The sequence below is a fragment of the Peromyscus maniculatus genome, chromosome 1, assembly GCF_049852395.1.
Source record: "Peromyscus maniculatus bairdii isolate BWxNUB_F1_BW_parent chromosome 1, HU_Pman_BW_mat_3.1, whole genome shotgun sequence".
Taxonomy (NCBI): Eukaryota; Metazoa; Chordata; class Mammalia; order Rodentia; family Cricetidae; genus Peromyscus; species Peromyscus maniculatus.
In genome coordinates this window covers 114,088,165-114,099,552 of record NC_134852.1, presented here as the reverse complement: position 1 = coordinate 114,099,552, position 11,388 = coordinate 114,088,165, and the positions used below count along the sequence as shown (strand labels likewise).

The 11,388-nt window shown below is 39.0% G+C and overlaps 1 protein-coding gene across 1 annotated transcript; it reads left to right on the top strand.

The window, feature by feature from the left end:
- Nucleotides 1-1,542: 1,542 nt before the first annotated feature.
- Or51s1 (olfactory receptor family 51 subfamily S member 1) lies at nt 1,543-11,388 on the top strand. Its single transcript, XM_076566051.1, has 2 exons — nt 1,543-1,934; nt 8,567-11,388. The coding sequence occupies exon 2, from the start codon at nt 8,588-8,590 to the stop codon at nt 9,557-9,559; it is 972 nt and encodes a 323-aa protein (XP_076422166.1). The 5' UTR covers nt 1,543-1,934; nt 8,567-8,587; the 3' UTR covers nt 9,560-11,388.

Here is an 11,388-nt window from a genome sequence, read left to right as displayed (position 1 = left end):
AAATTTTATGCAATTAAAGTTATTAGTTTAAAATACAAAATCCTGCAACTTTCATGTTTTTGTATTACATTATTAATCAAAATTAAAATCTATAGATGACATGGGGCCTGGATAAGGAATTGTGCCAATTTGAGTAAGTAAGATCAATTGATCCATTTACCAAGTACTTAAAGTGTAATTGGTAAATTTGAGAGCAGCTTCTAGGTCCTAAGCATCGCACAAGTTAGAATGGTCCTGAAGGCAGAGGCAGAAGGCATGCAGTCCCTCAGTCCAGGAGATACATGGCTATCCTCTGAGGAAAGAGGCAGGGGGATGCAGTCCCTCAGTCCAGAAGATACACTGCTGTCCTCAAGGACAGAAAGATTAATGCAAAATCTCCTGGAAATGAGTATTAGAGTGTTACAGAGGAGCTGAGATACATCAGGAGTTTGGTTCCTTGGGCCTATGGCAGGAATTACTGGGACAAAAGCACTCCTGGAAGGTCTGGGGAAGAGAAGGAACAGAGGTGGCATTGCACACAATGGGTACCCAAGTTACTTAGAGGCATTTGTGTGTAATGGAAAAGCTGCAAAATCTGGGATGGGAATGGGTATATCTGGTGGTATGCTAACCACTTAGTAAGAACAGGAAAAGAAAGCACTTATTAAGAAGAAGAAGAAGGGCAGCTAAGCCTGGTAATTCAATTGAGGCAGGACCAAGTCTCTCACCCCTGCATCAAGGGTGAGCAAGATGTGTGACCATAGGTAATGGGATCCAGAAAGCCAGCTCATGCATCAGGGATAGCTCCTGATAACTCAGCCAGGTGCCCCTCAAACAGGCCCAGCTACACAACCGTCTCAGGTATGCAGAGGGTCTAGTCCGGTCCCATGCGGGCTCCACAGCTGTTGGTCTAAAGTTTGTGAGTTCCATTGAACTTGGTTCAGTTGTCTCTGTAGATTTCCCCATCAAGAATTTACCTTGTTAGAGGAGGGGTTGCGGGGGAAGGAGGAGGAGGGATGAGAGGGGATCTGTGGTTGGTATGTAATATGAATTATAAATAAATAAATAAATAAATAAATAAATAAATAATAGTAAATTTTTAAAAAAGAACAAGAAGGATAATGAGACGGTGTAAAGTGCAGAGAAGAGATGAAAAGGAATTTAATAACTGGCTCAAAAGAGCTAGAGGATCTAACTGAACTTCAGGTGTACTTTAGGTAAACATGATTTTGTATGTAACAACCTGCATGTATGTAGAGGCAGAGATCAAATCTCATGGGGATTAATACCATACTGTCACCCAGATGGGTTTGGGTTGATTCTAGCCTAAACTTGAGGAAGCAAAGCAAAGTGCATAAGCCATCCCTGAGGAGGCTGGACCTGTGACCTGGGTCTTATTAGCACCATGTGGTGCCACACTGTGCTAATGGCAATTAGTCAAAACCAGAAGCAACAAAACCAGTAAGGGTCCCCAAGGACTGAGCCGGGGGCACTCTCTGGGGCTCATTACCCATTATCTGAAAACAAAAGGCTAGGTAAATGTTGTGATGATGGTCAAAGGCCAGACAGGTCAGGGGAAGGCAGGGCTCCTTAGGCCTATCGGGTCTATGAAAATCAGAATAGCCTAGAGTGGAAAGGGGCCTGCTCCTTCCATTTCAAAATCAGGGCTGGGTGCTAGTGATGAAGGGATCCTTCTGTTCCTGCTGCAATTCAAAGGTCACCATGGTCTTTCTGCTGGGACAAACAGGCTCTTAACTAACCACAGAGTTCTCACTGAGGCTTCCCCATGGGGCTCTGGCAAAGACAGGCCTGGACACCTGTGCTCACCTTCCCTTCACCCCACACCCTAACCATCCCCCCAGACTTGGTGCAGCCGACATAACATAAAGAATACAGCAGAGGCAGTCCGCTGCAGCACTAGAGTGTGTGAGGGTCGCTGGGAGAAGCCAGGTGTGGTGAGTAAACTATTGAAGACAGAAGCAGGTGCGGGAAAGGATGATGGATGATGGGGTGTGAGTGACATCATCAGGGGGAGAAGGACAGAGACAGAAGCAGGGAAATAAGCAAGAGAGCAAAGGGGAAGCGGAGGTGGGTGTGGAACTTTCCACTGTTCAGCCTGGAAGCTCAGGAAAGAGATCAGGAAACACTCTTCTTAGAATGTTACTTTATTCTTTTTTTTAACATAAAAAAGTGGAGTAGAGCTGCAAAGTTAAATGTGGTCAGGTAGGGAGAAAAGAAAAGCATGATGCTGTGAGGGAAGATGCTGAGACATGGGGCCAGCAATCTCAAAAAATAATGCTCGTGAAGTTCAGTGGGCTGTGTCGGGTGCAATGGGTAGATGCTGTTGCAGAAAAGGACAATAGAAAAGATGGGCTTTGTGCTGAAATCAAACACAGAGTAGGAGAATTGAGTGGAGAGGCTTGTAAGAGTGTGCTGGCTGCAGGTATCAGGATGTGTGGAGACAACCCATAGCGATGGTAATAAATGGAGTAGTGCCGGTGAAGGAGCAATGTATCACAATGGCCAAAGGATCCGGGGACCTCTGAGTCCCAGTAATCTTAAACTGGTTCCTATGATAGAAAATGCCGAGACAGTAACAGCAGCGCATACAAGGACAAGTCCTGTGAAGCAGTACACAGCATCAAAGTAGGGGGGGGGAACCCTTGCACAACTGAGGATAAAAACTCTAAAATTTGAACTCCAGACTTTACAAATTAATTTATTCAGAGCAGACTTTTTCACCCAAACTTACCACTGACACGTAGCTTTACAATGTATAGTGCTGTTTAGTCAGGTCGCTGGTAGTCAGATGCCTGGATGGTAAATTTGATGAACATTGAGAATTGAATCTGATCTGCTTTCTGATTTCCTCCCACCCACACCCCATGAAATCTGCTAGGATTCTATTGTCCAGGTCCTTTAGGGAAAAGCCAAATCCCACAGATGTCACTAATGAAGACACAGCATAAGAAAAAAATGTAAAAAATGTAATATATAGCGTGACACAGAACTGTTCCCTGAATCCATCCACCCACAGAGATAGGGGCTAATAACGCTTAGAGTTATGATTTACACCAGTGCTCTATAATCTGACTACATATTTATCATCCTTAGATTATTTTCTTGCTCAACTCTGGCACTGCTCTTGCTTTTTATCTTGTTGTTTATGTTCATATGGGTATTTTCTCACATGCATATTTCAAATTTTACCTGACTTAATATCTTATTTTGCTCCCAACAGTGTTCAGTACTGAGAAATCTTTCTCACTATGTTATGAATTAATGTTGAGACATTTGGGCATCTCTCAGATGTGAAGGGCAATCACTGCTTTGAGGAGAAATCCACACTCTTTAGTCATGCTTCCGTCTCTGGCCTATTCTAGACTGCACAACCCCCTGGGCAGTTGGTGCTAGGAATTCTATCATATTGTCCACACACTAAAATCATTCTAAGATTATAGATTTGAGAAAGAAAGGAGCAATGTCTGCGCTGCAACCAAAGATGCTGTCTAACCCAATTGGTCTGGTAAATGTCAGGAAAAAAATTCATGAAGCATTTAAATGTCAGGGCTAGGCCTGGCACACAAATTACTGTAAATTTTTCATACTGGCTGCCACTTCAGTGAGTCTGCAAATTGTCTTCGTTATACCAGTATCAACTCTTTAGTATAACTAAATATCCTGTTCTAGTCACCAAATCATATCAGTCATTTGCATCTCGGGTAACAGGAAACTAACTTCACAAAGTACAAAGCCTTTGTCCGCTAGAAAATGTTGTGTGGTATCTACAAATGTCCTTTAGCAATAATGTCTTCATTGTCTGTGATGGTTATCTAAAAGTAAATTCACAGAATTCAAGATTTCATGTGGAGATGCGCTTGTCTTTGTAGCTACTTATTACATATGGAAACAAAACAAGGATAACAGTGGTTTGTGTGACATAAAATACTATCATAAGGAACATGTTTATGAGACCATGCATTCATGATACATATATACATGAATATATATGTGTGTGCATACAGGTATACATACATATTGCATGTGTGAGTTCTGTAAGTTGGCAAGATGTTTATGAAGTTCCTGTGAACAGACATGTATATTAAGGTACAGAAGTTACTATTTGCATAAGTGTGATTCATAGTCTTTGTGTTTTCCTAGCTGTGTGAAGTGGTAAGAGATTAGTGAACAGCAATTAGCATTGAGAATTTTAAACCATGGGTATACATGTGATAACAATACATATGCATGTTCATTGCTTTTGTTTCCACAAGGGTTTTCCATGTGAGTGCATGTTTAAACATCAATACATTTTTTTGAATTATTTACCTGAGAAAATCAGCAAATATTTGTTACTTCATCCCTTGAATGTGATATGGGTTGGAATATACAGTTTTATTTTAATTTGATCTACAGATACTGTAAAAATTTTTGGTAAAATATAAACTACATTTGTATATGTGTATGAGTGTATATTTTTCTATGTTTGAATGTACATATGTGTGTGTGAGATATATGTGAGTGTTGTCCATATCTCTTACGTGTTAGTACACACATTGCCTACTGAATGTGAGTATGTACTGGTGTATGAATGAACACACTACATGTGAACAGGGCATGTATGGTATGGTTTTTAATAAGACAGGACAAGACTTGTTGATTTAGATTCTCATATATGTCTATTTAAATTGCCCCACAAAACCCTTACAGGTTTTCTCAGAAGGCACCGTCTCAAACCTCCCTTTGCTTTATGTTCAGCTAGGCACCCCCAGTACTTGACACATTTCTGAAGCTCAGGAGCATTCTCTGAGGTGCATGTGGACCTCTGCTGTCCTGATTACAAGCCCACTTAGAAGCTCTTTCTAGAGTAAGTGTCATACAAAGACACTTCAATATCCAGGAGGAGATGGTGGGAACTAGTAAGGACCACAGTGACAGAAAGACTAAGATTGTGAGGAAAGGTCTGTGGGGTGTGGATGGCAGTGGATGGAGAGGATGGGGGTGAATGGAATAGATGGGATGTTTTGAGAAAGGAGTGAGGATGAAGACATTTCATAGAGACAGAACCCAGAAGAAAAATTAAGAGAAACACAGTGAAGAAAATGCTCCATAGAAGTGTAGAGGGTTCAGGAAACATCTTATTTGAAGTTGAAAACATGCAAGGGATGATATTCACAGCAAAAAAATAATAAGCCTTCTCTTGAGAAGGTAAAAGCCCATTCATAAGAAAGGCAAAGAATAAAAGATGAACAGTGGATATTGACAGACTAAATCACAGTCTATTCCCTAACACAAGAGTGGTGTGAAGAAAGACATCAAGGTTTGAGAACAAAAGGAGCAATGTCTTCACTGAAACATCGTGATACAGATAAGGTGTGATGACACAGAGAAAGAACATTCTTTTACAAAATATAATATTTGAAAGAATAAAAAGCTATGATACATCTACATAGCTTAAGAATCACGGTAATTCTGGAACGTTCATATGCATACGGTGAAATGTAATGGAAATGATTTAAAAAGTACTTGTCTGGATCCCAGTGGTAAAGGGGATTATAGCAGAGACAGAGGCACTCTTACAATGGTATATTTCAACAAACGTCTGTAGTAATCCCAGCTACTTGGAAAGCTGAAGTAGGGGATCACATAAGGTAGTTAGTCAGCAATCAGCCTGGGTAACATAAGGAAACTGTCCCAAAAACAAGCAGAAACAAGGATGTGCCCCCCCCTTTTTTAAGCAGTGGATAAACAAAGGGTCTTAGACAAGAGGGGACAGCCACATTGTCAAATTGAAAATGAGAAATAGGAAAATATATAGACAAAGGATAGGAAGGCAGATAAATTGACAGCAAAGCCTGAGGTATGGCAAAGGAAAGTCCCAGCAAAGAGCACATCATGGTTGAGAAATAGAAAGGGTGAAATCCTAAGGAGAAGCAATGTAGCTTCCCCAGTGACTGATATGAGATCATGCCTCATAAAGAGGAATTGCACGAGAGCTGAGGCCACAGGCTGAGGACTCTGGGACAGATCCTGTTGCTGTTCTTTCTTGCCTCAAGCCATCAGTAATCAGATCCAAACAAATCCTGGGCTCAGTCTCTCTCTAGCACTTACACACAATGGTAGCTATGTGCGAGATACTGGTTAATTTTTGAGGTTTTAAAAACGTAAGTGACATCACAATTCATAACTATTTTGAGCATTCTTTTTCTAAAACTCTACAATAGGTCTTCAGTTGACACTATTATTTAAGGTTCCTTGTTCCTTAGGAACTTGTTTCTAAGTTCTTTTATGAAGACTTCTATGTGGCACCCCTAAGAAGTACAGCCCCTTCTATATGCCTCTTTATGTCATGCAAGGCTAACCCTCAGATACATCAGCTTAACCACCGAACCTAATAATGAGTTTATTTCTTTAGGGCCTGCCCAAGTTCTCCCAATGGGACTACACAATTTCATAATCAAAAAAACTTCAATCTAAAGTAGTTTTAGCATCTGTTCTAGTAGATATTTTCCGCCTTTAAAAATATTTTTTATCTTATACAATGTATAAAAGCATGCTTTGTCTTTTAAAATATGTATTCTGTCAGTAATACTGAAATTAATTTTATTATATGTTTCTTACTACTTATACATTTTCCTATGATAATCACTAGCTCTGCACAGCCATCTTTTATATTAGCTCTCCTATCTGCTTATTAGTCACTTATAGTTCCTTAGATAGTCCAAATTCTGAACTTTGGTTAGTAATATAGGTTGAACTAATTTTCTTATGAGTGAAATTATTGTCCAATTTAGCCCTTCATATTTTATCTGTGCATATGGTTAATGTTACCTTTGTTTTGTTTCATTTGTTTGGCTTGGTTTGATTTGGCATGGCTTGGTTTCATCAAGATGGGATCTTTCTAAGTTGTTCAGCTGCCCATAAAATCACAACTCCTTGGTCCACCTCTCAAGTACTGAAATCACATCCATGTACCACCATACCCAGCCTAGTTGTTTTAATTCAGCATTGCTACATTTGTTGCTATTTTAATTTATGAATTAAATATACTTTATTTAGTGTCAGATAAGAATTTTCCATGACATTATAAAGTTTCATAGTTTTTAAATCTAAATTTTATGATAAGCTTACTGATCACAACAAAAAGGTCTGTTGGCTTGTGCTTCTGAACTTTTATCTATTGAGTCTTATGATCTATAAGTCACTAATATCTTTGAAATTTTTGGAGCTTTTTAATTCTTTAGCATTTCTTTGTAATTTTAAGAATATAAATGTGATTAATTTTAGGCATCTTATGCTTTTTAAATGCTGTCACGAATACAATTACTTTCCTAATTTGATAGCCAATTTGTTCAGTACTATCATATGGAAACATGAGCAGGGTTTGCTGGTAACCTTTATATTCTGTGATTTTGTTAAACTCATCGATTATTTTAATCAGTACATTTTAGACAACTCCTAGAGTTTCTACACCTGGGTTCATGATCTGTGTGGACAGAGATTGTTGCATTGGCTCCTAGCCAAACTGAAAACTGAAACATCCCCCCTTTAAATGTATAACTCAGACCCCTCAGCACAGGCAGCGAGGCAGGTAGGAAGGGTGTATCTTTTCTTAAATCTAAGTCCATTTTTAAATAGAGAGATAGTTCCCTATGGTTTCCTTCTTTCTAATGTTAGCCTGAGTTTAGAATCAAGATCATCCTACATAGACTAAGTAAACTATGAAGTTAAATCTGAGAGGTGTACTTAAAAGAGGTAGGGAATACAAAAGCCAAGGCTTCCTGAGAAACAAACATTTTAGAAAATATCTAATTTATCAATATGTCATTAAAAGTCATTGTATCACTTTTCTCTGATGGAGTATCAGTAGGTTTATCAACCTCTCTCCAGGTCAAATCCCATGTGCAGGAGTAGTTGGCCAACACAAAACAAACTCAATAGTATTTTTGTGGGCTTTTTGTTTTATTCAAGTATTTTTTCTCTTATTGTTTTTTGTTTGTTCTGAATTTCACATTTTGTTTTGTTTTTGTTTTAAGAGGGGGGAAAGAGATGAATTGAGTGGGTGAGGAGGTAGGGAGGATCTGTGAGGAGATGGGGAGGGGAAGGAGTATAATCAAAATATATTGTATTAAAAAATTCAACTCAAAAACATGAAAAACAACAATATAACAATCTAACTTATAAACAGAGTAGTAACTGGTGACTTTAGTGAGAATTGGTAAAGGAGACCAAATGTGATTGTAAAGGGACACAGAAGACAGGCTGTCTACAGTTAAGAAGCAAATAAAAAAATAATCATGTTAATATAGATCTTCTCCTGGCTGTGTGTCAAATAAGGAAGAACATTAAATTAGAAGAAAGTACAGAAACATGGTTAAAGGAATACACATAAGCCCAAATAAAAGCTATCCAAAACAAGCTACAGGACAAGAGGTGGGCGAGCATGCACTGTTTGAATGAGTTTGTGCCTGGAAGGGAGAGGCAGATTGTGGTAGAGAGTATCATCCAAAATATTTATAATATGTAATATATATTTAAATATATATATATATATATATATATATATATATATATAATTACTTTTCAGGTTCCAGAGTGATCCTGAACTATGTCAATATTAACTACACAGGAAACCTCAAATAGCAGCACATCAATGACCTCCACTTTCCTCTTAGTGGGCCTGCCTGGCCTGGAAGCTGCACCATCCTTGTGGACCATTCCTCTCATCACTGTCTACCTTCTCTCTGCCCTGGGCAATGGTACAATTCTCTGGATCATTGCACTGGAGCCCACGCTACATCGCCCAATGTACTTCTTCCTTTTCTTGCTTAGTGTGTCTGATGTTGGCTTGACCACAGTACTAATGCCTACCCTGCTAGGTCTGGCCTTTGCTGATACTCATGCTGTCCCTGCCTCAGCCTGCCTCCTACAGATGTTCTTTGTCCATGTCTTTTCTGTTATGGAGTCCTCTGTCTTGCTTGCCATGGCATTTGATCGGGCTTTGGCTATCTGCCGCCCTCTCCACTACCCAGCACTCCTCACCAATGGTGTCATTAGCAAGATTGGCATGGCCATTGCTTTCCGATGTCTGAGTCTCCATCTGCCCCTTCCGTTCCTATTGGCTCACATGCCATATTGCCGTCCACAGGTCCTGACACATTCTTATTGCTTGCACCCAGATATGGCTCGCCTAGCCTGCCCAGGAGCATGGGGTGCAATCTACAGCCTGGTTGTGGTACTGTCTGCTATGGCACTAGACCCTCTGCTTATTTTCTTCTCCTATGGCCTGATTGGCAGAGTATTGCAAGGTGTGGGGTCTACTGAGGATCGTTGGAAGGCTGGTCAAACATGTGCTGCCCACCTCTCTGCTGTGCTCCTCTTCTACATACCCATGATTCTTTTGGCACTCATTGACCGATTCAAGCTGCCACTCCCTCAGCCTGCCCATACTCTTCTCTCCTATGTCCACTTCCTGCTACCTCCACTGATAAACCCAGTTCTCTACAGTGTCAAGATGAAGGAAATTAGAGAAAAAATTCTCAAAAGGGTACTGCCCAGGAAAGTGGGCTGTGCTCAGTGAGGGAGGATGTCCTCCACGCTTGTGGTAAAGAGCTCCCCAAACAAAGGTCTTGGTGATGAAAACTCAGTTCACCATGCATGACCAGTCACTTAGGTCCATACATACTTGTATACAAATTAGCTACTTTTTTCTACAAATGTATATGCTTAAGAAAACATAAAAGCTCTAAAGAACAGAAGTGATCCATCCACTATGGCACTACCTATCAAGGACATTAGAAAGAGCTGGATACAATATATCCTAGTATGGGGCATGTTTGTTAATTCTATCACTATATACTATGTAACTGAGAAGAGTGGAGAATTTAAAGATTCATGGAAGAAGAAAGAGAAGATGAGTCTCCTGCCCAGCTGGATGGAGGACTTTTCACCTGAGTTGCCACTCATAGTAGTATTCTTAGTGGTCCTCAGAGGAACAAACATAGCTTCTTCATGCTCTTCACACCAAGAAAAGGGCCATAAAATTCATCAGCCTGAAAAAGAGACAATTAGGTGTTTTTCATTATTCAGTTTTCAAAATTTTAATCAAAGTTTCAATATATGTACATTTTGGTTAAAATATTTTGCAATTCAGAAAAATGAGTAAGTAAAGATAAACTTACATCATTCAAAGTTAATCATAGTTGGGCTCCTAATTAATGTTAATCGATATAATGTCCTGAGTGATAGTAAACATCTCTAATCCAAGTACTTAGAAGACTGAGGTAGTAGGATTGTAGGATCTTGGGCACCTGGCTTGCTCTGTTCTTTGTATATCTCAATTTGTCAAATGGGGTGTTAATGAATGTGATGAGAGAAGGAGTCTTCAATAGGATTCAACTTACTATGCTATGGAAAGTGCTTCTCTAGTAGTTCCTGCTCCCTCTGCCTGGTCTCTAGAATGAGACATTGTACAGAACTGAGCAAAATCTATGCCCCAAGGCAAGTGCCTGCTACTTCACACTTGGGGCAGAACCACTAATTCAAATCAGTCTAGATCAAGAGGACATCTATCCATCTTGTGACTACCTCTAATGACTACAACAAGCACTATAATGGTGTGCAAATGAAGCTTTGTGGATAGTACTCAACAAAAACAAACTAACACATTTTAATTTATGTCCAATTCTACAAGCACAGAATGTTTTCTCAAATTTTTGTGTTATCAAGACTATCAATATGCTTATATGAGAAACTTGCCTTGTTTTTAACATAATAGTCAAATAATATCCTAAAGGTATTTGGGGGTATAGAATCACACTTTTAGTTCTTTAGAGAACACTAGGTAACAAACATAAGAAGACAAGTGACTTTGAAGTCCACAAGAATGATGGTTTCAGAGATGTGTGAAATATTTTTGGAAGCTCTAAACTGAGCCTTGTTGCTTTTTTTTATTAAAGAAGATATTTTGCATATAATATATTATGATCATATTCCTTTCCTTTCATCGGCTCTCCAAGGCAATTAGTACAGACTTCATTGATTCAAGTAACTAACTATATAACATTTGATAGCATGAATGGATTATAGTTTAGTCAATTGTTTCCTATTGATGAGCATTAAAGATGTCTTCAGTTTACTGCTACTCCAAATAGAAATCCCTGTGTAACTCCTTATGAATATTTACATTAGTATTTCTACAAGGATCCTCTCTAGATCATTACTAATGGTTCTATAAGACTGTAAATTTCAATTTTCAGTATATAGCCCTTTCACAAAAGATTATATGCATGCATTCTTATGTCCTAGAGAAGAATGTAGTGTTTTAAAATTCTTATTACTTTTATAACTATGTCTCTTTACTTTAATTTGGATTTCCCAAATAATAAAAAAGAATTTCTTTCATGCATC

What these genes read in the sequence shown, in the direction of transcription:
- Or51s1 (XM_076566051.1), top strand. Translation starts at nt 8,588, where the DNA reads ATGTCAATATTAACTACACAGGAAACCTCAAATAGCAGCACATCAATG.